Source organism: Peromyscus californicus, unplaced genomic scaffold (genome assembly GCF_007827085.1).
Source record: "Peromyscus californicus insignis strain IS unplaced genomic scaffold, ASM782708v3 Scaffold_17__1_contigs__length_78620276, whole genome shotgun sequence".
NCBI lineage: Eukaryota > Metazoa > Chordata > Mammalia > Rodentia > Cricetidae > Peromyscus > Peromyscus californicus.
Window position 1 is genome coordinate 62,394,228 of NW_026294469.1, and position 26,435 is coordinate 62,420,662.

The window sequence follows — 26,435 nt, forward strand, 5'->3', positions numbered from 1 at the left end:
TCTAGGCAGCTTTACTTGCAAATGTTCATTGTTTAATGTGCTATTGGTCAGGTTCAAGGCCTCTGGCACATGGTACACCACCAATACTGGACCCTCACCAAAACTCCCCTTGGATACCCTGCTGTGGCCGGGAGTCATGGAGATCCTGTGGCCATAGCTCTGCAGGACCAGTCCCTTCATGTGCTCCAGCAAGTCACAGATGGGGTAGATGTTGGGGTGTGCCAACTCAAAGCCCTGGATGTGTGCCTGGGTTGTAGCTGAGTTGGTCAGTCCAGGCTACTGGGACCACCCCCTCAGGTGAGGGGCAGGGCCAGTTCTCCTGTGCCGGGGTCAGGGGAGCCTCTATTCCAGGGCCAGTGAGGGGGAAGGGGTCAGCTCTGTGGTTGGGGGAACTCTCCCAGGTCCAGTAAGGGGTGGGGCCAGCTCAGCACAGCCCTCATACTTCAACACATGGTTCAACACATGATTCACATGGGCCGCTGTGGTAACACAGGCAACGGACATCAATGCAGACCTTAGGGGCAGCAGGACCACAGACCTAGACATGACCAGCAGCAGCAGCTTGGGCCCAGATGTCACCATGGCCCCTGGTGGCAGCACAGGCCTCTCAGATTGGCACGGGCTCAGCAACAGTGTGGTCCCCAGACTCCAACATGGCCCTAGGTGGCAGCTCAGATCCTGGCCATCTGCACAGCCTTCGATGGTAACAGGAGACATGGACATCAACACAGAGCCTGGCTGCAGTAGGGCCGTAGACCCAGACATGGCTCCCAGCTACAGTTTGGCCTGGATGTCACCATAGCCCCAGGTAGCAGTGCAGGCCACCCTATCTGAATGGCCCCGGTGGCAGTATGACCCTCAAACACAAACATGGCCTCAAGTGTCGGCCCAGACACCAGCCATCTGCACAGCCTTTGTTGGTAATAGGAGCTAAAGACATACACACAGAACCCGATTGTATTAGGGCCACGGATCCTGACAGGGCCCTTGGCAGAAGCTCAGGCCCCAGGTGGCAGAACAGGCCACTCAGATCAGCCTAGCCCCCGGCAGTGGCACGTCCTTTGGACCCCAACATGGCCACAGGTGGCAGCTTAGAACCCGAGCATCTGTATGGTCTTTGGTGGCAACACAGACTGTGGCTGAAGTAGGACCATGGACCCAGATGTGGTCCTCAGCAGTAGCAGGGGCATGGATGGTACCATTACCCCATGGGGCAACGCAGATCACTCTGGTTTTTCTTAATCAGTCTTTATGTATGACTATGTATAAGTATTCATTGTTTGCATTTGCTTGGTTTTTGTTTGTTTTTTCTGTTTCCATGGAACAAATTGGATTATAAATGACTTTTCATGTAAAGTAAAATGGCTAAATTAAAGTTGTCAGATGCCTTTTACTGTTCAAACAGAAAACAGAAAATCATCTTTAGCTGATTTGTACAAAACACATATTCCATACTCGTGCTAATGCAGATATATATGTTACCTTTGAAAGTTTGTATGTTTTCAGAAAAAAGGACCAGACTCCAGTGAAGACAAGTAGCCCAGGTGATCCAGCCTCTCAGTGTAGCATAATCTTAAAAGGTCTTATTAATAAAAACAAACCTGGAGCCAGGTATTGGGGTGAATGCTGAAAGATTAGAGAAGCAGAACAAGCCACAGCTAGCCTCACCTCGATAACGTCTCAGCCGATCCTGTTTCCTCAAACTGGATGCCTCAGAATCCTCATCCGAATGGATCTCAGCTAAACTGCTGCTAAAAGCTAAAAGTTTAACAAGACTTAGTTCCTGGTCCTCATGCCTGATATACCTTTCTGCTTCCGGCCATCACTTCCTGGGATTAAAGGCGTGTGTCACCATGCCTGACTGTTTCCAGTGTGGCTTTAAACTCACAGAGATCCAGACGGGTCTCTGTCTCTGGAATTCTAGGATTAAAGGCACGTGTGCCACCATTTTCTGGTCTCTATGTCTGTCTAGTGGCTTTTCTGTTCTCTGACCCCAGGTAAGTTTATTAGGGTGCACAATGTATTGGGGGACACAATATCACCACATCTCAGAGTACTTCTGTTGCAGTTTCCCCAACATTCTGCATCCAGCACAACTTCAAAGTGGCTAGCCGAGATGGTTCAACCACATGCACTACTCCAGCCAGAACTTCAGATGAGCCCTGCACTTTCCCACTACACACAGACTGGGCAACAAATGATACAGCCAGCTCTCCCAGGACTTGACCATTATCCCAATTTTCTCTGGGTCACCTAAAGAGGCTGTTGCCCCCAGATAACAGGAAGCAGTCTAGAGAACATGATGCCCACATTCCCAAGTAGGTAGTTTTTGATCATTCAATGGATTATGTATGGATGCTTGTCATTGTTTATAGGGGTTGGTTACAAGTTGTTGTTGGTCATGGTCAGGAAAAACACTGAACAAAGGAGATTAGATTCAGATCTCTTTCTGAGGGGGAAAAGGGGGGATATAGTATAGAAATGATGGATAAAAGGGTAGATTGTTAAGTCCACTTTTGAACAACTACTAGTCTCAAATATTTTACATTGGTATGGATTTTTATATATTGATACAAATTTAAGATTATTTTTGTTATACTGTATATAAGTTTCTACTCTTGTTTAAGGTATGGTACCTATGCAGCTCATTTTAAAATGTAATGTAAATTTCTAGTCCTTGAAAGATATTTAGAACAATAAAGAAGGACAAGTTAGTAGTTAGTCATCTATAACAATCAAACTTACAGTCATGTTAGGTATCTCTTCAAGGTCAAACAGAGATATATTCTAAATAGATAGATGATCTTTAAACACTTCAGAGACCTGTAGAATATGGCATTTAAAATGTTTTAATAACACAAGGTTTTTCATGACAGTGAGATACTTCTGTTTCTGGCAGCACCAATACTTCAAAAAAGGATGATGGACTTTGAAGAACTTCCATATGGAGTTTGCTTTCAATGTGACAAAGCTAGCCATTTGGGCAACAAACTGCCCTTGCCTCGACTGCTGACAGTATGCTGTTCAAACTGGACAAGAGGACACAAAAGGAAGCAACTGCCAAACTTTGTCAAGACAAGGTAGGGCAGTCCTTCAAAATTCCTGCTTCACAGAAAAGTCTGTCAGATATTCTAGGCCTGTAAGTTGAAGGTGGATGCCTCAACATTGCAGAGAAACCTTGGGTGACTGTCCAGACAGCCAGATGTCTCTGTCATTTCTATAGTTTTGGGAGGTTTTTTGCTCTGCACTTCCTGTTTACTCAGGTAATAGTATATCCTTCTTGGGTCTTTGATGGGGTTGAAGACTAGATAGTTACAGTTACAGTTTTCCTTGTTGCCAAATTTGAAAAAGAAACTCCCAAAAGAGGTGTAAAGTGTATAAGGTTGGGAGACATAAAAGCTTAAGTTGTTTATCTAAGAAAATGTTTTAAGGTCTAAAAAGATATTGTTAGGATGGTAATATAAATTATAATAGAAAATGGTCTAGGTATAAAACTTTGTATTCATCAAGATAAGATAGGTAATAGAGTATTTTCTCTGAATATGCCAAATACAAATGGACTGTACATTGTGAATGTAATTCTTACTTAATAACTGTTCTTATTGTGTATAGTTTTTACTATGTTAGAGTTAAAACCTTTCCTTTTTATTTAGACAAAGAGGGGGAATGTTGTGGGATATTTGTACACTGTGAAGATGAATTGTTGTGATTGGTGTAATAAATAGCTGAACGGGCCAATAGCTAGGCAGGGAGGATAGGCAGGATTTCCGGGGAGAGACAAAGAGAGAAGGAGGAATCTAGGCATGTGAATTACACCAGTGAGATGCCAATGAGACACAGGGAATTGACATACAGAATGAAAGAAAGGTAAAAAGCCACATGGTAAGCATAGATTAATAAAAACAGGTTAATTTAAGTTATAAGAGTTAGTGGGACAAGCCTAAGCTAAGGACAAGCTTTCATAATTAATAATAAGACATCATGTCATTACTTGTGAGCTGACGGTCCAAAGAAAAAATCGGATTCAATCCCCTCAACCCACTCCTCCTCTGTTTCTGTTCAGAAAGGGGCAGGCCTCCCATGAGTATAAAAATACTGACTGCTTCACAAATTTGCATGTCATCCTTGCACAGGGGCCATGCTAGTCTTCTCTGTGTTGTTCTAACTTTAGTATGTGTGCTGCTGAAGTGAGCACCCTTAATAACTTTTTTTAAAAAAATGTATCTTATGGGTATGGGTGTTTTATCTGCATGAGTGCCTGTGCACCACTTGCATGCAGCACTCATAGAGGCCAGAAGGGGGCATCAGATCCTCTGCAACTGGAGTTACAGAGAGCTAGGAGCTACCGGGTAGGTGTTGAGAACCGAACCCAGGTCCTCTGGAAGGACAGCCAGTGGTCTTAACTGCCGAGCCATCTCTCTAGCCCCTCTTACTAGCCTTTTAAGATGTAACCTGAAAGCCACCAAAACGGAGCCATATCTAATACTAAGAGAGCAATGGCAGGGCTTCCTTGAGCCCACTTGACATCTGAGTATGTTATAGGTTCTTTCTGACCAGCTTACTTTCTCTTAACCCTCATCTCATGCTGAAAACCTGTATTAAAATACTTTATTTACTTATTTATTTGTTTGCTTGTTTGTTTTGAGACAGGGTTTCTCTATATAGCCCTGGCTGTTCTGGCACTTGCTATGTAGACCAGGCTGGCTGAGAATTCACAAAGATCTACCTTACCTCTGCCTTCTGATTGCTGAGATTAAAGGGGTGCACCACCATACCCGTACTGCATTAGAGTATCTTGAATAAAATCTCCAATTCTGCTTCATACTGATGAGCTCTTGAGTTCTTTTCCGTACTGAAGCCATGATTCTCTGTTTGTCCTGCGTCGAGGTTCCTAAAAGATTATGGGAAATCTTCAGGCTTCTGAAGATAACATCACGGAGCTCAGCTCCCTCATCTGACTTCTGACAGCGTCCAGCATCCCCTGTGGGTCTTGGATTCATCTTCCAAGGATGGGGGAGTTAATATCCAAGCTGGGAGGAGGACCCTCACCAGAAACCAACCAAGATGGTTTAGCTGTCCCGTAGCTTCAGCCTCTAGAGCTATGTGAAAACAAATTCCTGTTGTTTAATTGCTCATCTCTAGCATTTTACTATGATAGCCCTCTAAAACTAAGGCTGACTAATAATGTAAGTCTGCTTGTTAATAGAATATTTGCTTATTGAATATGAGAGTTGTTTTAAGACTTGTTTTCATTAATTCCTAGTCATAATGCAGTAGAGGGTACCTGAACCTTACTCACGTAAAACTTTTTTGGTATTGCCATTAAATTTAAAGTACCTTATTTAATAGCATATTTCCAAACTGTCTGAGGTTATTTCACAGTATAGACTGAAGCTGGGACAGTAAATCTGGGGGTGGGAGGAGAGAATGGTATGTATTAAGAATACAGAAATTCTAATTACCTCACCAATAGTTCCCATCATTTTAGTGTTTCCTTCCTATCTGCAGACGCATTTCCAGAATCATCTGTGCTAGCCTGGGCCTTCCAAGAAACACACAAAATGAAATTAAACCTGCAAGGAACATATTAGGAGACCTGTTTGGTCAGAGCAGGGAGGGAGCAAGCAAGGCTGTGAGAGCCTTCAAAACGATGGAAATGTGATGCAGTGTGCAGGAGACAGGTAAGGAAGACAGGTGTGGACAAGAAAGCACATGGAAATACAGTTTTGTTCTGCAAGACCACTGGGGAGCCATGGACTGGTGTTGCCCTTTAGAAGTCAGTCCTTGGCTCCTAGGAAAGGGCCTGCCAGTCTCTGCCTGCTGCCCTAAGTTGTTGGCTGAGAGAGTCCAAAGGCAGCCTGTCTTCCAAGTTCAAAGGGAAGATGATTTCAGAGTGTGGCACTTGTGGCTCCTAATCCGACATGATGAAAGCATTCTCGTGGTTGCCACACCCGAGTCTCCAGGTAGACAGTGAAAGAATTGAAACTGAGATCCTGTGGGCTGCAGCATTGCTTCCTCGGGGGCGGGGCAGGGGTGAAGGGAAATCCACACATACCAGAGGTCAGGAGGCTGTGGTGGGGATGCTGGGGGAGAAATTCAGGTGTTTTTGTAAACATGAAAGGAAAAAGCCTCGTATTCATAGCATTCTTGCTCAGTTGAGGAGAGGCAAATAAATAAGTGTTCTCACTGTATCAGATAGGGGAGAAAATTGGAGAGGGGTGCTGGGGAGTCTCGGCTGCAGTTATTAGAGGGTGAGTCAGAGAAAGCCTTCCTGAAGTGATAGCCCTGAAAGCTGAAGGAGGTGCAGATGTTGTGAACTCTGAGAGTTCCAGGCAGAGGTGCAGTGAGTGTGGAGGCGGCTTTGGAGGTCCAGTGTGTAGCCTGGGGTAAAGGAACACCATGTCTGCAGCCCATTCTCAGTCATTCTGAAAATAACCTTTATGTGTACAGAGTGACAAAGGAGGAAGAGAGAGGGAATGATGAGGCAAACAGTAAACTCTGTGCTCCGAGTCAAGGCTGCCAAGTCCCTGGCATTCTTCCTGCACCTGCCCTGTTACGTGGACATAACCATCTTCCCGCCCCTGCCCCTGGTCAAAACAAATATAAAAGCCAGAAGAAATGACCTGTATGTATGCATACGGGATTATGGCAATTTAAATTTGGCCTTTGATTAGCAATGGGAAGATCTCTGAGTGTGGGATCTGTGTGAAGGCCTCAATGGAGTGATACAGGACAAAGCCGAGGGGGACTGGCTGTGCAGCTCGGTGGGGAAGCATTTGCTGAGCCTGTGGCAAGCCCTGGGTTCAGTCGCCACTACTGCCAGAGATTGGACAATGAGAACTGAGGCCAGGAAGAAGAAGTTAGCTCAAAATTCCTTTGCTGAGTTTTGTTTGGGGGCGACATCCTGAGAGGAAGAGCATCCACGAGCCCTCGCCACACTACTTTCAGGATGAGGGAAGTTGAAGCATGTTTGCATCCCGGTGCTAGTGAACTGCAGAGGGTGGGTGGGAGGGAGGGAGGGAGGGAGGACTGACGGCCAGCAAGACAGCAGACCCAATGGCACCAAGCTCTCGGACAGAGCGGCAATGAGCCCAGAGCCCAAAGAGCACATGGTCCTGGTGCTTTTGTTTGTTTAGGTGTGTGTGGTTGGAGGTTGTCAGTGTCTTCTAGCCAAAGGCCTCTAGGAATGTATGTGTAGCTCACCAAGTCGGGCCATTGCTTATTTCTGTGAGGGAGTATGTATACTGCAGGGAAATATGGGGTGTCTTAATAAGTTAGTACTCTCTGAGCTGAGCTCAGAAGGCTTACCTTGCATGCATGAGGATTTGATCCCCTGACTCCATAGACAAATTTTAAAAAGTGAATAACTAGACCTCTTGCAAGAGGTGGATCTGGTTAGGTGAACTTGCAGGAGCACTGAAGTTGAGGTTCACTCAGGATTGGGGGGTGTCAGAAAGCAGAGACACTTCTAGGACAGCTAATCTCAATAAGCTCTCCGCCAAGAATCAGCACTTGATCATCTTGATCATCCTGGCCAGGAGAGGGAGGGGGATGATCGTTTTTTGTGGTCTCAGCAATCAATGCTTGTGTGTTTAACTAGGTACAGACAAGGTTTACAGAAAGCTCTTGTTTTTATCTGGTTCCATCCTGATCAGGGTGGCCTTGGCTGGGGTTGATGTCCTTTTTTTTTTTTTTTTTTTCTGGAGCTGAAGACCAAACCCAGGGCCTTGCGCTTGCTAGGCAATCGCTCTACCACTGAGCTAAATCCCCAACCCCTGATGTCCTATGTAATGATTTACATGCAACAGAACACAAGCCTAGATGAGTTGCAAGCCTGGAGAATGATGGTGAGAGAGCGCCAGGGCGCCCTCTTCTGATCATTCTCTTTCTCTGTGAGCCGGAAGCCAGGTATCTGCAGAGCATGAAGGTGCAGGACGATGTCTGAGATGCAGGAGATCTGACAGAGTGGGTATCACAGGGACATGCCAGGCAACAGGAAGGGTTTCTTGAAGTTGGTGATTTTGACCAACTGACAATGACAGGTTCTGTAGTCACCCTTTGCTGCACTGACCGGAGATTTCGTCCGGAGAGTCCGCCTTAGAACCTCAGGGGACTGAGGTTCCATCAGACTGTGATGGGGGAGGCTTGAATCTTACCATTGCCGTCTCAGATACTTGACACCACTCTGGCCTCAGATTTTGCATCTGTAAACAGGGAAATATTGACATCCCCTAAGTGTTATGAAGTTTAATGAGTTATTCTGCCAGATACCTAGAACAGTGCTGGATTGGGTAAACAGTGGTCGCTACTGATTACAACACGCACCTCCCCCATCAAATCAGCACGCTTTTCTAAAAGTGTTGGCATGGAGTTCGGGTCTCCTTTACCATTGCAATTAATCTAAATAAGGAGATACAAAGAGTAGGAAATGGAACAGAAGAAAATAAAGGGTAAAGATGAGGAGCAAAGTTGTGTTCTACCTGTGAGTTAAGTATAACAAATCCCCGAGGGGTCAAGTATCTGGGAAGAGAGGAGAGGAAAGGAGGGACTCTCAATAATACCAAGCTTTAAAGGTACCCTATACACTCTTTAAAAACAAGGTCACTCAGTTGTGTAGCTTGGTCTACTTGTAGGACTCCTAGCAACTGGAGCAGGGGCTGTCCCTAATGCTTCGGCTGGTTTGGGGAACCTATTCCTCATACTGGGTTGCTTTGCCCAGCCTTTATAATACAATGGGAGGAGCTTAGTCCTGCAGCAACTTGATATGCTATGCCTTGTTGATACCCATGGGAAGCCTGCCTTTTCTGAACAGAAATAGAGGAGGAGTGGATGGGGAAGGGTCGGGGGAGGGAATGGGAGGAGAGGAGGGAGGGGAAACTGCGGCTGGGATGGATGTAAAATAAATGAATAAATTTAATTAATAAAAAACGAGGTCACCAACAATTTATGCTTAAGAAAAATTTTACTAAGAAAATATAAGAACACATCTCATTACAAGTAATAATAAATCACAAAAAAGGAAAAATAGTTCCCATAATGATCAAGTTTTTATACCAGTCTCGGGACTATGTGTAAGAAGTCAACACAGCATGATAAACTCTCCATTAGGGAATCACCACAAGACTAGTCATCCCGTTATTTTACCTTAACACAAAGGTGAGAAAAGCTGAGCGATGACATGCAATGTGTGGTTTCTCCAAGTCAGCAACTGATGGCTGCTGATATCACTGAAGGGGAGACAATAACACCAAGTGGAAAAATACAGTTTTACCTCCTGCTGATGTTAAAGCTTATTAGGCAAAGTACAATAAAAACACTGGGTAGAAATTTTATCAAATACTTAGCGAACATGGCTTTCCAGAAATTCCTTATTCCACACATAGCCCTCCTTCATTGAAGTTGTGTGTGCACATAATACAATAAACGTCACCGACAGTATGTTCCAGGTGCGCGTATGTTCCAGGTGTGCGCTGACAGGAGCAGATTCACAAAGTGAGTGATGAAAAAGGAAAGTGACAGTAGCTGGTGGCTCTGTGAATATTACCAAATCTAGAGCTGTCAGTGTTAGCTATTGAGAATCTTTGGTATACCTATCACATTCAAACCAAACCAAACCAAAAACCCCCTTAATAAACACACCCAATACTTAACAAATAAGGGGTTTGTAGGGTATTTGAATTATTAAGTAGGAACAAAGGGGAAAAAAATCACATGAACTGGTAAAATGCATTCAAGAGGACTCAAAACTAATCTTGTACAAATAGGTGAAGAATTTCCACTCAGATAAAATTGGCTGCAGTGGCCGGCCCTTCGTTGACAGGGGTCTGAGCTGAGCCCCAGCTTGGCAGCTCACCGCGAGCTCTTTAACGTCCCTAGGACTCTGTCCTTGTTTGTAATACAGGGTCAGAAACACAGTGATCCAGTGTAAACGTGCAAGATGCTTCGAACGCCTGACACGGGGTAGGCACAGCCACACGGGTGAGTCTGTCATGACTTGGCAACTGCACATGGAATGCATTGGTGACAACCCAATGACCCCACGAAAGCAATGATTTTCTGGAAGCACACAGTTAGAAAAGAGAAAACACTTTCTAGAATGTGCGCAGACCATTCCGGCACAGGGGTGGGGGTGGGGCAGGGGGGTGGCTAAGTCACAAGTGTAAGGCTTGACGACATTACAATGGCCCTGCCCCCAAATCAGAAATAAAAAGGCCCAGTGAAAGCAAACAAAGGTCCTGAAAACCGAGGAATATAAACCAACAGATGTCTGGGTGTCTAAGACTTAGAGGATATGAAGTGTAGGAACAATGTCTAAGGTACTCAGACTGCACATATATTTTTATGTGGCAGAAAAAAAATTAAAGAGTCTATTTATTGGGGAAATAATTACTTAGCCAAAGATACACTTACTTGTGTGCTAGCCTGGGCCTTTCCTGGAAGCACACAAGGTAAAATTAAATGTGAAAGTAACACAAACCAACTATTTAGACCATTTCCTTTTTCTCTCTGAGGGACACAATTTTCTTTAAGATATTGCTTTAAAACCTAAGCGATACTTTAAGTGCCAGGAAAGATTAGAGAGTTCCCCAAGGCATGTCCTCCTTTGGACTACCTGAATGTCTTGAAATTTGAAAGAAAAAACATAAACCCAGCCGGGCGGTGGTGGCGCACGCCTTTAATCCCAGCACTCGGGAGGCAGAGCCAGGCGGATCTCTGTGAGTTCGAGGCCAGCCTGGACTACCAAGTGAGTTCCAGGACAAGCGCAAAGCTACACAGAGAAACCCTGTCTCGAAAAACCAACAACAACAAAAAAAAAAACATAAACCCAGCACTCTTTCTTCCAGCACATATTAAGACATCTGACTTCAGATGAGGTAGTTTTTCTACAGCTGAATTATCTTGAACATTTAACGTATCTAGTGCGTATCGTTCGCTCATCTTTAGGGGTTTGGGTTTGTGAGGCAGGGTCTCACGGAACCCAGGCTGGCTTGACCTCCGTTGTTGAAGGTGGCCTTTAACTCCCAATCCTTCTCCTCCTACTTCCCATGTGCTGGGATTAGAGGCTCGCAGAACCTCTGGCTAGTGAGTCTCGTTTTAACATCATGTACAAAGTGTAAATCACACTGGTTGGTAACAGACACGTCCAGGTGTGCAGTCAGCAACATGTCTGTCTGCACTGGAGTACATCTTGAATGGCAACAGGATGCTGCTGCTGTTCCCTGCGGGATTCTGGAAATGGAATCCCAGTAAGGAGCTTTGAGATTTGTACTAGGGCTGGTTCTGTGTAGGTGAACTCCAGAACACTGACAAGAAAGCCCCAAACAAAAAGCTCCAGGGACATCTGTACTTTCCCCAAAGGCAAGGCTCTTTGCACGTCACCATCCCCTGTGGGAGCAATAACGAATGTTCCGCTCTGCACTCCGTAGGACGTCAGTCTGAATTCATCAGTAACTTTGTAAAATCTCTTCTCCAGAAGCCAGGAATTTAGAGAAAAGTCAAGGACCAGCAAGTCCTTCTAGAGAACGAAGAACACCACCCCACAAATAGCCATTGGACAGCTGCTGTTTCACAAATACAAACTGGTCACTAGATTCTATGAGCTTAATAAAGTATTACAGATTATGTTTTCAGAAAAAAAATATATCTAAAGCTTCCTTATTAACCTCCAAAAATATCCTGTATCAACTAAGGAAAATTAGATGCAAGCTATTCCGTATAGGGTAATTTCAGCGGACTCTTTCCATACATGTTGAAGCATACAGCGTCTGAGCACTAATGTAAAAGTGCGTGCAACGTAAAACCGCCTGGCCAGTTCTCTCCAACCACATGGGCACCACCAGTGAGGTCATTAGAAATCTGAGACCTCAACAACCAAACAGTAAGCCAAAACAAAAGTACACACCCAGACAGAAAAACATGAGTCTGTTTTGTGTTAGACGACTACTCCTAGGCATGGGGACTGCCCTAGAGTGTGTTGACATACCCAGTGACAGTCCCCTGGAGTGTGTTAATATACCCAGTGACACTCCATTTGTCATCTTTGTTGTTGAGGAAGCAGAGACCCAGAGAATGAACATCAAGTGGGTAGGAGTATGGGGAAGATCGGGAGGAGAAACAGGATCAAAATACAGTGTATGAAAATTAATTTAATAAAAAATAAGAAAAAAAATTGCAAGGTTGTGAACCCCATCCTGAAACTGCACCAGCAGCACCAGCAGCATGGGGCCAACCATCCAGATGACCCTGATGTCCCACATTACGGCAGTGATTGTGAGAACAAGGTGCCCATCAGAACCCTGGGGGTTCCGCTGAAAATACCTGCCAGGGCTCCCCTCCCTAGGAGGTCATTTAGGCGTCTGAAGGCGGGGAGGAGAGATAATGGCCATTTAAAAGTTCAGTGATTCTGAAGCAAACTTGTAGTTAAGAAGCCACTCTTAGAAACTCTTAGAACATTAACATCTGTGCATCACAATGGAAAGAAAGAAAACAGGGACCCTTTTCCTACTGATGACTGGAAGCTCATCTACTCCACTGAGTATAAGCCCATTACCACTCTTCCAAATAATTACCTTCTTGCTTGGCAAAATTACCCATGGAAGGCCCAAATATTTCTCCCCCTCAATATGATGCCATCATGGCCTCCCACTCTTAGATTAAAAAACATCGAAACTGGCATCCAATAATTAATGTTTATAAGCAGGTTGTATTTCATTTTGCCATATTCTCCTTAAAAATGACTGCTGTGAATTGTACTAGATATTTAATAAGCAACGTCTTGGTAAGACTACTTTAATTCAGCATATGTCCTCACCTTCAGTAAATAAGCAAAAAGCTGGCAATTTTTATACCTGCAGTGTTCCAAACTAAGATTTTACATACATAATGTTAACAAGAACATAAAAAAAATAAACCTATTTCATGATTTTTGTTACATTTATGGTGTGTGTGTGTGTAGTGTGTGTGTGTGTGTGTGTGTGTGTGTGTGTAGTGTGTGTGTGTCAGAGGACAACTTCTGGAAGTTGGTTCTTTCTTTCCACCACGAGTCCCAGGAATAAATTTAAGTGTCAAGGCTTGGGAACAAGGGCCTTAACCACTGAACCATCTTGCTTTCATTTTGTGGGTTTTTTTCTAGACAGGATGATACTAAGTAGTCCAGTTGGCTTCGAACTTGAGGTCCTCTTGCCTCAGTGCTGGACCCATGCCTGTATAATCTTTCATCTTTAGATGAATAAAACTATGATTTACTTATTTTACTAAACAGACTTCTGACTACTATTCACCACCATATCTACCCATACTTAAAATGGAAATGCCATTTCAAACCTTCTTTTGGGGGTGGTCCTGTGGACTGAACCTGGGGTCTGGTGCACATTAAGCAGTCTTAAATATCAGAATTTCAATCTCTTTAAGCAGGAAGCTGGAAAAGTGGTCCTTTCCACCTACAGAGTATGAAATATGTACTGTGATATGTACCTATGAATTGCTTTGTACTGCATCCATTCCAGGGTGAGCATTTTTAAGTTCTGTCCCTGAGTATGTGGTTCATAACTATGATCTCAGCACTTGGAAGCAAGCCAGGGACATTTAGTGAGTTCCAGACCAGCTTGCTGGTCTCAAAACAAAAACAAGCTTTGTCCCTCAAAGCACTGAGATAGGCAAATGTCCCAGCCACACTGCTATTTCTCAAAACACTTCAGAGAGTTCCTTCAGAATCCCCAACATGTGACCCATGAACACTGACATCTTCATACAGTGCTTAACATCTTCCTGGGATAAAAACGACATTTCGGCCGGGCAGTGGTGGTGCACGCCTTTAATCCCAGCACTCGGGAGGCAGAGCCAGGCGGATCTCTGTGAGTTCGAGGCCAGCCTGGACTACCAAGTGAGTTCCAGGAAAGGCGCAAAACTACAGAGAAACCCTGTCTCGAAAAACCAAAAAAAAAAAAAAAAAAAACGACATTTCCTGCCAGGTGTGGTGGTACACACCTTTAATCCCAGCACTCTGGAGGCAGAGGCAGGTAAGACCTCTGAGTTCTAGGCCAGCCTGGTCTACAGAGGGAGTTCTAGGACAGCCTGAGCTACATAGTGAGACCCTGCCATGAGAAAACAAAAGAAGGCATTTCCTGGTCTAATTCTACTTTCTTTATATCCACTGAGCTTGGAAACCTATTATCCATTCTCAGCAGAGAAAGATGTCACTACCAATATTCAAAGGAACGTGTCATAGGAGAATCTCTAACTACTGCAAAATAAAGAACACAGGGGACAGAAAAAAAGGTATAGACTGTGGTGAAGTACTTCAGATAGGATTTCCAAAGCACATGACAGTTGTCCTAAGATGTTAGGTAGATAACCCTCCCTCAACTAGAATTGAAGATGATGAAACTGTGTTTTCATAATCAACACACCTAAGTTTCTGTTCGGTCAATAAGATAATGTAGCTGAAACAATGAAATGTAAGGTATGACTTTTATTAGACAAAAGTGGTTTTTTGTACACTGTTGCAGATGACTGCTCAGCCTGTCTAAAGGCAGTGGTGGCTCCTCCCACTCTGCTATAATGTTATAGTTAGCCACGATTTAGTTCTAGGAAATCGGGAATTTTTTTCATATTTCCCCATATCTGTCTACTACAAAAGGATTCCAGAGCATGAAAGTAAAATGAAGCATATATAAAAGAACAGTTTTAGCTACTGACAGTTTTTCTTTGGAGTTAGGTTAAATTTTGGTTTCTTCTCAACATTTTGTATTCATATCCACAGCCCTTGAGGAACTGAGTGGAAGTGGAAGATACATTCATGTAACAGCAAAAACACCGTGGCAGGCTCAAACAGGAGCACACGGGGCGACCTCCAGCAGAACTAAAGCATTCGTAGTACCGGACTGTGGGCGCGGGTGGGCATTAACAGTATATTCAACATAGCTGTTCCCAAAGAAAGAGATTCACGGGGAAAAAAAAAATGCCAGGCAAAGTGGTGCGGAGGAATAACACAGAGACGACTGCAACTCTGAGAGTGTTATCTCTTTGTCTAAAAATAGTGGTTCCCTGCAGCATGGAGCGCCTCAATGGGAAAGCGTCTATTCTGATATCTGAGGAGGCTTCAATGAAGACTCTGGCCAATCGTACACATCTGGCAGCAGGGAAACATAATCACTCCGCCATATTCTCTCTTTAATGTACTTGGCCTTGTCTTCAGGTTCTGGGTATCGGAAAGCCATTTTATTAGCATACAGGTATTCTGCAACCTGGAAAAGAAACAGCATTCCTGTGTTTAGGCTCTGAATGTTAACCTATCAGAGAACTAAAGTAGCATCACAACACACAGACGCAAATACAGAAAAATGGCACTTTTCTTTTTCCAAAATATAAAATAATATTACTTTGACTAATTTCAAATTATTTTAAAATTATGCAAAATTTGAAAGATAAAATAAAAATTATCTGTCATCTCATGACAACTTGAATATGTTCTGGTCACCTTTCTTGATGTAGAAAAGAATTATAGTATTTCTCTAGATTCAACAAACAAATTGAAATTCTAGTAGGGAAATCTACATGCAAGTGATATATGTACCAGCCAGCATTCCCACAGCCCTGCTGAAAGGCTGTGCTGTTCAGGCGACTCTACTTCCTAATCAGAACCGCCCCAAAGAGCAAAATGCAATCTTACCCCCAACTCCCCCCCAAAAATTAGAACCGACAGAGGAACAGACACATCCCGAAGCACGGCTGCTGTCAGCCACTCTCTTGAAGTACGTAAGGCCGACTCCACCCCTCAGCGGCTGTCACTGCCTTCAGAGTGAATCCTGATCTGTACCAGGTTCTTTTGTGAATCTTTGTGCATGCAAGCTCTCCTGTTTGAAACTTCCTGTTCTTGGTTCTAGACAGTTCCTCCTTCCTACAACACAGGAGGCACTGCTGGGAAGCACAGAACAGTGCTTAGCTCCCAGGCAATCCAGATGGCACCCCGATGTTCATGCCAGTGCTAATCCCAGTCCTCAGACCAGGAGCATCAACATCACCTGGGAACTTGGAAATGCAAATCCTGGGCTTCGCTCCAAATCTACACTGCCTCTTATGACCAAAGCCTGGTCCTAGGGCCCAGGACTCTGCCAACAAGCAGTACAGGCAATTCTGATGCTTTTTCCCATTTGAGATATGCTGTTTAGTGTGATAAACACCTCTTCCTCTCAAACTCTAAACTCTTATATTTTTTAGTGCCATCCTCTTAAAGGAAAAAAATGTTCACTTTTGATTAAAATGTAAAACTCTGCAGAAAAAAAAAAATCCCAAGAGTTGAATAAACTAAAAGTTCTTAAAATTCCTCGGCCTATCCACTGAGTTAAGAATATAAGATAACAAAGCCCGGCAGTGGGGGCACACACCTTTAATCCCAGTACTCAGGAGGCAGAGGCAGGCGGATCTCTGTGAATTTGAGGCCAGCCTGGGCTACAGAGTGAGTTCCAGGACAGGCACAAAGCTACATAGAGAAACCCTGTCTGGAAAAACCAAAAAAAAAAAGAATATAAGATAACAAAGAAACTTAAAATTCTGGGCCGAAGAGATGGTTCAGTGGTTAGAACCACTTGATGCTCTTGCCAAGGACGGGGTATACTTAACATACATGTAGACACAACACTTATACAATAAAATGAGAATAATTAAAAAAAAAAAAAAGGAAAGGGAAAAAACCTCTAATAAAGGAGGGACAAGCCTCTTCAAGGGAAGAGGGGCCCTTCTCAGAATGCAGGTAACAGGCAGCTACAATGTTCCGGTGCTGCCACAGTGAACATGAGCTTGTGCTTTAATCCGGGCCATGAGGCCCAGCAACACAGCAGTTCACATTGGCATTTCCCCCTCAGACATGCTGACAAATGGCTAAAAGCAAGCCATTAGACAAGAGCCCCAGTTGGTCATGCAGGCATGCAGGGGTGACTGGAGGCGGCCTACTGTCCTGATGATGCACAGCGCTCCACCGCTGGCCGCCGTGTTATAAAGAGGTGGTCAGGGGTTGCAGGCTCCTGTGGCTCCAAAGACATGCACATTTTCCTGAGCTTTTGTCTTCAAAAGGAAAGCTAGACTCTGAAGCAAGCGGCAGCAGATTCCCTCCCTTCCCCGGGCTAGGGGTGCACCGAGCCTAGGTTCACAATCCTATGGTAACGCAGAGCACATCTCCTTCACTGGGTCATATTGGACATAGTAGCCTGGACTACGTCACTCCCTTCTTAAACAAAACCATCAGAACATGTATCACATAAAATTTCCTTCTAAATATAACTTATTTCTAATGCACTTGTATTACTAGGACAAGAAAAAGTCATTAGAGTTCATGTAAGATGGCACAAATTACTTACTTTAATAGCTATGTTAACAGAAACTTCCTGAATATTAGCAAGTGATGGGTAAAGCCTCCCTTGGGCTAACTCTTCATCTGTCAATTGACTTGTCAGGGCCTGAAAGGAAAACCAGCATCATGTTTTTGTTTCAACAGAAGAATCTAGTAAAATGAAGAAAGCATTGGAGAAAGAAAAAAGTATAGACAGCAGAATTTTTATTTCTTATAGGACTACGCTAAACCAATATAGAAATTAAAACTGCCATCAAGGCTGGGCATGGTGGGACACACCTTTAATCCTAACACCCAGAAGCAGAAGCAGGTGAGCCTGTGAGTTTGAGGCCAGCCTTGTCTACACTGTGACACTACACGATGACGGTCTGTCTAAAAAAATAAAATCAAAAAGCCCCACCAAAACACAACAGAACCCAAACAACACTGCTCACTGTTCAGCAATAAATCAATAACCAGATCTAAAGACTTAATGGCATGTTCTGCTTCACACATACCAACATCACAGAAGGAAATACACATCAGCACTAGAGTTAATGTGACTTCTTCAGAATTCCTACTGAGAGTGTGGTGTTCCACTACGAATATGGAAGGAGTTATATTTTATCTTCTACCGTTATCACCGTCTATGCTGTCATAGTGTTACCTTCACATGACAGGTCACTTGACACCCAGGATAGGGCATGAATGCCATGTCACCTTCATATATACACACACGAGACATAGGTACAAGTGTTAGAAATATGAACTATTCACAACTTATAATCAGGCATTTGAAAAAGTTATGATTTTAAAAAATTGACATAATACAAAAGTAGACAAATTAAAAAAGAAATGGACTGCTAACTTCCTTTTCATCTATAAGGATGGTTAACCTACTCTGGTTTTAAGATCAATTCACCTCTATAATCCATACTTTATACAATCAGCAATATTTAAAACATTACCTTTGCAGCTTCCAAGAAAACACTGTCACTGATGTGCCGGGTTTGACAGAGAATAACAGCTAAAGCCACACCTAGAATACACATTACACAGCTTATTTATTTAATAAGGTCACTTTTCAAATTATGACAGGCTGAATTCCTAAACTGAGAAAAAGAAATACACAGTAATAAACTCCCGGCCCAAACAGCCCCAGAGAAAGCAAAACCAAACCAAAGTGAAAGCGAACGATCTCGTCAATGTCTGCTTCTCATTCATTAACAAAATCATTTTAGAAGTAAGTGGCTTTCTCAACTGTTTTACCTTTATAAACACAGTGAGTACTCAGGGGTTTGTGTCAGGGCCTGCTTCAACTCCCAGTGCCAAAGAACAAGAGGAAGGGAGACAGAGAAACAGACAGACAGACACACACACACACACACACACACACACACACACACACACACACACACACACACACAAAGAAACACCCACAGCCACACACAAACGCGCATTCACCAACCTCTAAGGGAAGAGACAACAAAGCAGGCCCAAGCCACCTTGGGCCCGACTTCCCAGCAGCAGCTCCTGTCAGCCCTCCAGCTGATGAGTTCACTCTTTCTGAGTCTCTGATACTTTAATTTCTTTCAGTTTTGAGCTTTAGAGACCTGATTCCTCCTGGCTGAACACAAGCATCCTGCCCTCTTGCTGTTTCCCGGCTTCTCTCTCTTCCCAATATGGACAAAAACAGAACTGGGGTCCAGTTTACATGCACGGTTTACAGTATGGCTTTCTAAGTGCTGCTCAGTCCAGGCTGTGTTAACGCTGTGCGGGGACCATGTCCCCTTCTGTATACATTTTCTTTTCCCCGAGTTTACTGTTCTGTTTCCCCCTTTACTGTCATCTTTATTAATTAACATTATTTCATCTCAGAACTCGTCTTTAATTGCCCGATCTTCTTGTATTTTGGCACCCTGTGTATTTTCTGGCATAAACCTTTGGGGCAGCTCTCTTCGCTCAGCTGATTCTCCACCCCATCATTTAGGGTCTGTGCTTCTTTGAGTCCATTTACTAAACTCCCTTTCCTAGTCTTTTGTTACCCTCTCTTTCTAGCAGGAAAGATTTTCCCCGCAATGTTCTGAGAACAGCTGATGGGAATGCATTTTTAATTTTTGGAACAGAATTTCTGAAAACATGTGCTCACCTATTTCCACTCTTCTGGACTTAGAATTTACGTTTGAAAATAGCTCGGCATCTCCTGGCTTCCAGCTTCGGGCACTGTCTTTTCATCTCTGGAAGCACGGAGATCTTTGATTCTGATCTTATGACTGTGTCTTGGATATGTTCTCAAACCCACGTGTCTGGAACTCCACGGTGAGCCCCTCTCTGAACCCGAGCCTTTCCACTTGGAGAAATGTTTGTCTCTGATGTCGCCCTCCACCCCCACCCCCCACCACTTTCTTTATTTTTCTCCTTTGTCCTGAAATTTCTATTTTCTGAACTTGTACTTCTGGAGCTGACACCTAACTTTATTCATGTGCTATCTCCTGCCCCAAACTCTATTTTGAAGTGGCTCCCTCAACTTATGTCCGTTTTTGTTTAAACACTGCTTTGGCCTCTTATGATATCAACCATTTTTTAATTTTTTTTTTAATGAGAGACTTTTCTTACATGACATGCTGGAAGAGCAGTCAGTGCTCTCAATTGCTGACCATTTCTCCAGCCCCAAAGTTTAACACCCTCCTCTCCCTCTTCCCTCTGTTAGTGGGCTAGCTCACTTTAGTGCAGACACTTAAGTGCTGAAGGCTACAGCTAGTGTTTGCTCTTATATTTGTCTTGTCCAGTCTATGATCCCTTTTTTCCCCTTCTTGCTTTTTTTTTAATTGTTGCATTTTATCCCTCAATATTCCCTGACCGGAAATGATAAGTTTTTCTAGTATTCTAGTGATCATCCTCAAGTTTATAACATGTATCCTCACTAAAAATTTCCATTAGTTTAAAGTTTATCTTCCTGCCAGACAAGGCAAACCCCTGCTAACAGGTCAAGTCTATTTAACCGAGAATGCATTGTTGTGCATTTTGTCTCGATACATTTTTTTGAAATACCACATCACTGTTTTGCTGTCTATACAAGTTTGCTTTAACTGCACATCTACAACATGATTTGCTCTCCATTCCCTCCTACATCCCTGAGCTTCTGGGACTGTTTTCCACTGGCCTAAGGAACAAGACTTCCTGTCCTTTCATTTCATACAAATATGTAGGCAGTGAGTTCTCGGTATCTCTGAAATGTCTCCATTTTGCCCCAATTCTTGTGAGATACTGTCTCTGTGTAATGAATTCTAGTTGGCAAGTATTTCCAAGAAGCAACAAGAACCGATCACTCCATTGCCTCTTAGCCCGCAGCGATACTGAGAAATAAGATGTTGTTCCCACAGCTGCACCTTCTGCTGTCATGACTTCTCTTTCTTGGGACTTTCTGAAGCCTCACAGTGAGAGTCTTAGATAGGGACTTCCTGTCTACCCCACAGGTTTTCCTGAGCTACACTGGAAGGCATTCCTGGCCACGCGGCCCACACGGCTGCCTCTGCTTCATTCCCACTCCCACTGTCTTCCGGGACTTAATGACAATTAAAGGTCGATTTCTCCCTTGCTTCTCCATAAGTTCCCTTTAGACTCTGCTTCACTTACAGTTTCTTCTGCAGTGCCCTCCAGTCACCTGCTTTGGTCTACTCTTCACCCACCCGTTAGATCATTGCTGTTACTCAATTCTAGAAGTTAATGATTTTGACCAACGTTCCGAAGCTTCGCTTTTATTGCTATAAAATAATCATGTTTGTGTTATGGCACTTATCTTGTGTGTAGACCTGAACATGTCTTCTTGTCCTGTGGTGTCTGCTGGTGTTGTCAGGTATTTGCACACGTCTCCTTTCCCCCTCCAAACAAGAGTTGCATTTGTATGTTTCTTTAGAAAAACAACTTGAGGACTGGTGTGTTTTCAGAGACTTCGGGTTGCTTTTGCCAGGCACTGGCAGTCCAGAGCAAAGGCTGGAGTTTTCCAGACCACCCACAGCTATAAACCACAATCCACTCCCAGGTGTAGTCCTGTAGGGTTTCAGCCCAGTGCGGGTGGCCATTCATAAGCCGGGGAGTCATACCTGGACAATTCGTCAACACTGTCCTTCCTCTAGTGTTGGGGGATATTTGATTACACTGTGAACCCAAGTTTGTATTTGCATTCATTAAATAAAATCAACCTTGGGTCAAGTGGCTGAGTTAGCAACTAGTTGACAGGAAGTAATCGTAGAGCACCAGAGAGACACAGGAAGTAGCAGGGAGGGATCTGATGTGGCACAGTCTTCTCTGGTTTGGTGAAGCGGTGCAGCCTTTTCTGGTTTGGCAAGGAAGCACGGGTCTTTTGGAGACACCAGCAAGGAGAGAGGGTTAGCTGGTTGCTACTCATCCTCTCTGAGCTCCCAGGTTTTCACCCCAGCCTTTGAATCTCCAGTCTGATTTATAAATAGAACCACAGAGATTTAGTGAAAGCTACCTTTAGTGGCAGCGACAGAGCTGGTGCCCAGGAACAGAAGTCCCGCTGGCTGCTGCCAGAGAAGCAGGTCAGTAACTGTGGAGTTGCAACTGCTGGCTGAAATAGCTGCAGATTTTGGAGTAGCCATTGTGCTGAAGTCAAAACAACACTGAAGGACAAACACAACTTACCCCTTGGTTGTTTATTTCCTGATTAGTGAGTGTTTTTAGAGTGTGGGGGGGAGGCTACAAACCCTGGCCACCTCACCAAGCTCTCTACTCATTGATCTTGACCCAGAATCCCATGTCTTATCAATCAATATGCTACTGGCTTCTTGCTGTGGACTATACTCATGGTTAAAAAAAAAATGACTGGTCGATAGCAGGGCAAGAGAGAATTACGGGAGGAGGAAGGACAGAGTCAAGAAAGTCGAGAGATGCTAACTAGCCACTGAACAAGCAGGATGCACAAATGAGGTGCAGAAAATGAGGTAACAAGCCATGAGCCACATGGCAAAGCATAACTAGAAATATGGGCTAATTTAAATGTAAGAGTTAGCTAGTAACAAGCCTGAGCTATCAACAGAGCATTTACAATTAATATAAGCCTCTGTGTGGTAATTTGGAAGCAGCTGCTGGGATGAGAAAACTCTGCCTACACCTTTTGATCTTTGAAGGCTGTCTATTTTTTTTTTTTTTTTTTTTTTGATTTTTTCGAGACAGGGTTTCTCTGTGTAGCTTTGCGCCTTTCCTGGAACTCACTTGGTAGCCCAGGCTGGCCTCGAACTCACAGAGATCCGCCTGGCTCTGCCTCCCGAGTGCTGGGATTAAAGGCGTGCACCACCACCGCCCGGCCTGAAGGCTGTCTATTTATCTGTACATCTTTACTTACTTTTATGAGTATTTTGCCTGCATGTGTGAATGTGTGTATGTGCATCATGTATGTGCCTGATGCCCGCAGAGGCCAGAAGAGGGCATTGAATCCCATGGAACTGGAGTTACAGATGGTTATGTGATGCCACATGGATGCTGGGACTGAACCTAGGCCCTCTGCAAAAGCAGCAAGTACTTTCTCCAGGCCCTCTAATCTTTTCTAAATATGTAGCCCATGATGGCTCTGAACTCACACTTCTCCTGCCCTAGTCTTTCAACTACTGAAACTACGAGCTTGGACCATTATACTCAGCTTTGAATTTTAAATCTTACCCATTGTTAGAGTGGTAGGACTGGTAGTTCTGACATATCACAGCCTTTGAGTTTTAAATTTCTTTTTATAAGACTTTCAGACAATCTCCCACTGGTGGGTCTGTTTTGACTTCCATCTTGTCTCTTCATAGGGCTAATAGCTTTCACTCATAAAGCCAAGGCTTTAAAATGCTATATATGTAAAGAATCAATTGCCAAAGTTCTTAAGAGTAAAATATAAGGGCTAGAGAGATGGCCATTGGTCAAGAGCACTAGCTGCTCTAGCAGAGAACCTGAGTTTGATTTCCAGCACCCACCCAGGATATCTGATGCGTTCTTCTGACCTCCACGAGCACCAGGCACACATGTTGCATACACATACATGCAGGCAAAATACTCATATACGTAAAGTAAAAAAACTAAATAAATCTTTAAAAAAGTCAAATACAAATTTAAAAATTGCTTTGTCAAAGTCAGCAAAGTATTCTCTTTTTGGCTCTCAAATTTTTACACTACAGAAATACTGCTGGATAGAATAGGACAATTTAAAATATTACCAAATGCTAGAGAGAAATCATTGATGGTAGAGGAGTGTCTTTACAGATGCTAGGTCTCAAGAAACAACCACAACAACATGAAGAGTAAAGGGGGCATTACAAAACAAAGACACTAGGTGATCACAGGTTAAATAAACACCTTGTTTACGTTGACAGTGGTAATAATGAGCCTGCTGGTGCCATGCATTACTGACAACTTAGCCAGAGCCTGCTGTCAGCTCTTTAGGGAAGACTCAAGGGGGGAAGAAGAAACATGTGACAAAGGCACTCATGCCAGATCCCCATTTTGCTCAATACTGTCTTTCTAAATGGGCTGGGATGTCGCTCAATGGTAGAGCACGAGTCTATTTTGCATGAGGTTCTGGGTTCAACCCTTAGTATTGCAAAAAGTAAAAAAATAAAAAGGCAACTGAAGATCAACAGAAATTTATGGAAATAAACACAAAGGAAGAAATATTTCCAATGACAGAGGAAAAAAAATCCTTAACTGTAAAAATAAAAAAGAAATGAAAAACGCAATTCTAGAATAAGGTATTGGGAATAAGAAACTGTTAAATCCCACGAACTGATAAACATGCTGCTAAGCAACTACAGACTTCTCTTATATTCAGATACCAGTACAGCGGTCACAATGAAAAAATGAAGTGTCTGATTTCTCTTCACTGTCTTAGCCAAAGGCTGAGAAGGGAGGGCCCACTTAGTTTTCGGATACATACTGAAGTTACCAGGAATGAAATTGTAAGCTATCTTTAAAGAAACTTAGGAAATACACTAAACGTGCTAAAACCCAGAACAGACACAAGCTGCGTGAGTACCACAGCAGCCTCCCATGTTACAAGACATAAAGAGGAAGTAAAAATGAGATTTAGAAGTCAGCTACAATACAGAGATTCAACCATGATCAAACATTAAGCTCCATGTAGAAAAAGATGAAATAAAAAGGGAAATGAGAAAAAAAGTAAATAAAAATTCATACGTAAACATTTGTTTTTATAGTGATGTTGCTCACCCACAGATGTGCAAGACAAATGGAAACAATCCCACCCCCAGACACATCCCGGTAAAACCATCAATTGTAAGGGAAAACTGCAAATATTGTGAGAGAGAAAAACATTGTATTATGTAAATGAATGGAGCCTGTCCTGACTACAGATTTCCCATTCCCACCATGGGCCTAACAGAAGTGAGTGAAGGAGAGGCCTCAAAGGCCTGAGGACAATGACAGATCTCGCTCAAATAATCCAGTGAGAGGACAAAACAAAGATATGTGAGATTAGCAAACGTACAACATTTTCATAGGTTTTGTTTTTCTAGAGAGTGGGTCTTACTATGCAGTCTGGGCTGGCCTTTACTTGCTAGGTGGCCCAGATAGGCCTCAAACCCATGGTAATTCTCCTGCCTCAACTTCCAAGTGCTAGGATCATGAGCCTGTATGAACACACTTGCCTTTACATACTGTGGGAGCCCACAAAGGTTTCCAAGTTAGAGCTGAGCTTGCTTTACACAGCAGGGCTGCATTAGGGGATGGCTGGACCACGTGCATGGTTACCAGTTGTCTGAGAAAGTCTGCACTTGGCTCTGTGTGTGTGTGTGTGTGTGTGTGTGTGTGTGTGTGTCTTTTGTTCCACCCCTTGGCATTCCTTTAAAAACCCTCTGGTAGAGACAGTCAGGGCTTAATGGATTAGGATCCAGGCCCTCCTGAGGCTATCCTGTGTTTCTGTCTCTGTCTCTGTCTCTGTCTCTCTCTCTCCCCAGCTATCTTTCTATCTAATTTTTCCTGCTGTTCCTGCACAAGAGTACCTTGGGGAAAGTAGGGTGGGGGGATGCCCCCCCCACAACATACTCTTTAGAAGTATATATCGGGGCTGGAGAGATGGCTCAGAGGTTAAGAGCACTGGCTGCTCTTCCAGAGGTCCTGAGTTCAATTCCCAGCAACCATATGGTGGCTCACAACCATCTGTAATGAGATCTTGTGCCCTCTTCTGGCCTGCAGGCATACATGCAGGCAGGACACTGTATACATAATAAATAAATAAATCTTTAAAAAAAAAAAAAGTATATATCTTGGCTTTCTCGAGACAGGGTTTTTCTGTGTAGCTTTGCACCTTTCCTGTTTCAAAGGCTTATTCAAATATATATTCTAAGCCGGAAAGTGGTGGCACACACCTTTAATCGCAGCACTCCGGAGGCAGAGGCAGGAAGATCTCTGAGATCGAGGCCAGGCTGGTCTACAGCTGTCCAAGGACAGCCAAGGCTACACAGAGAAACCCTGTCTCAAAACAAACAAACAAACAACTTAGAACAAAACAAAAGCTATATTCTAGAAACACAGGATAGAGTGGGACAGCACCCCTGTGCAGAAGATGAGGTCCGAGACGATTTGCTGCAGAAATCAAGAGTGAAGTGAAATGGAAAGGGGCATCATGCTTGATATTTGCAGAAAAACACAGTGACAACAAGTTCTATAGTTAACAAATCACAATCTAGTTGGTGAATACTACTTATGTAATCACGATTTTTTTAAAATAATATTTCGGAATACTCAAGTCAATCCAGACAAATCAACAAAACACCGCACACTTGCTGAAAAACTCTCCACAATGTAGACTAGAAACTAACCAACCCGGAGGTGGGGTAAGGTAAAAGCTAAACACTGGAATTTTGTCCTTCTCCATTGGCAAGCTGACAATGATCTCTGGAGAGACAGCTCCATGGTTCAGAGGGCTTGGTGTACAAGCATGAGGACCTGAGGTTGGATCCCAGCCCCCACATAAAAAGCCAGCCTGGTCTTTTATGTGCTTATAACCACAGCACTGGTTTGTAGGCATGGAGACAGGAATGCTGGGGTTTGCTGGCTGCCAGTCTAGCTGAAAGAACATGAACTCCAGGTTCAG

General features: G+C 43.6%; 1 protein-coding gene and 1 non-coding gene across 2 annotated transcripts in view; both read right to left on the minus strand.

Annotated features, from left to right (window-relative positions):
* Positions 1 to 4,088: 4,088 nt before the first annotated feature.
* LOC128113140 (U6 spliceosomal RNA) lies at positions 4,089 to 4,195 on the minus strand. The gene has a single exon (XR_008219360.1). It is a non-coding gene; the product is annotated as a U6 spliceosomal RNA (small nuclear RNA).
* Positions 4,196 to 14,455: 10,260 nt separating this feature from the next.
* The window catches only part of Me2 (malic enzyme 2), a 48,663-nt gene continuing 36,683 nt past the window's right edge, over positions 14,456 to 26,435 (minus strand). The window contains exons 14-16 of the mRNA XM_052742491.1: positions 18,295 to 18,365; positions 17,355 to 17,453; positions 14,456 to 15,245 (exon numbers count right to left, since the gene is read on the minus strand). Coding sequence (XP_052598451.1) covers positions 15,078 to 15,245; positions 17,355 to 17,453; positions 18,295 to 18,365 — 338 coding nt within the window. The 3' untranslated portion in view covers positions 14,456 to 15,077. The remainder of the gene's footprint in view (positions 15,246 to 17,354; positions 17,454 to 18,294; positions 18,366 to 26,435) is intronic.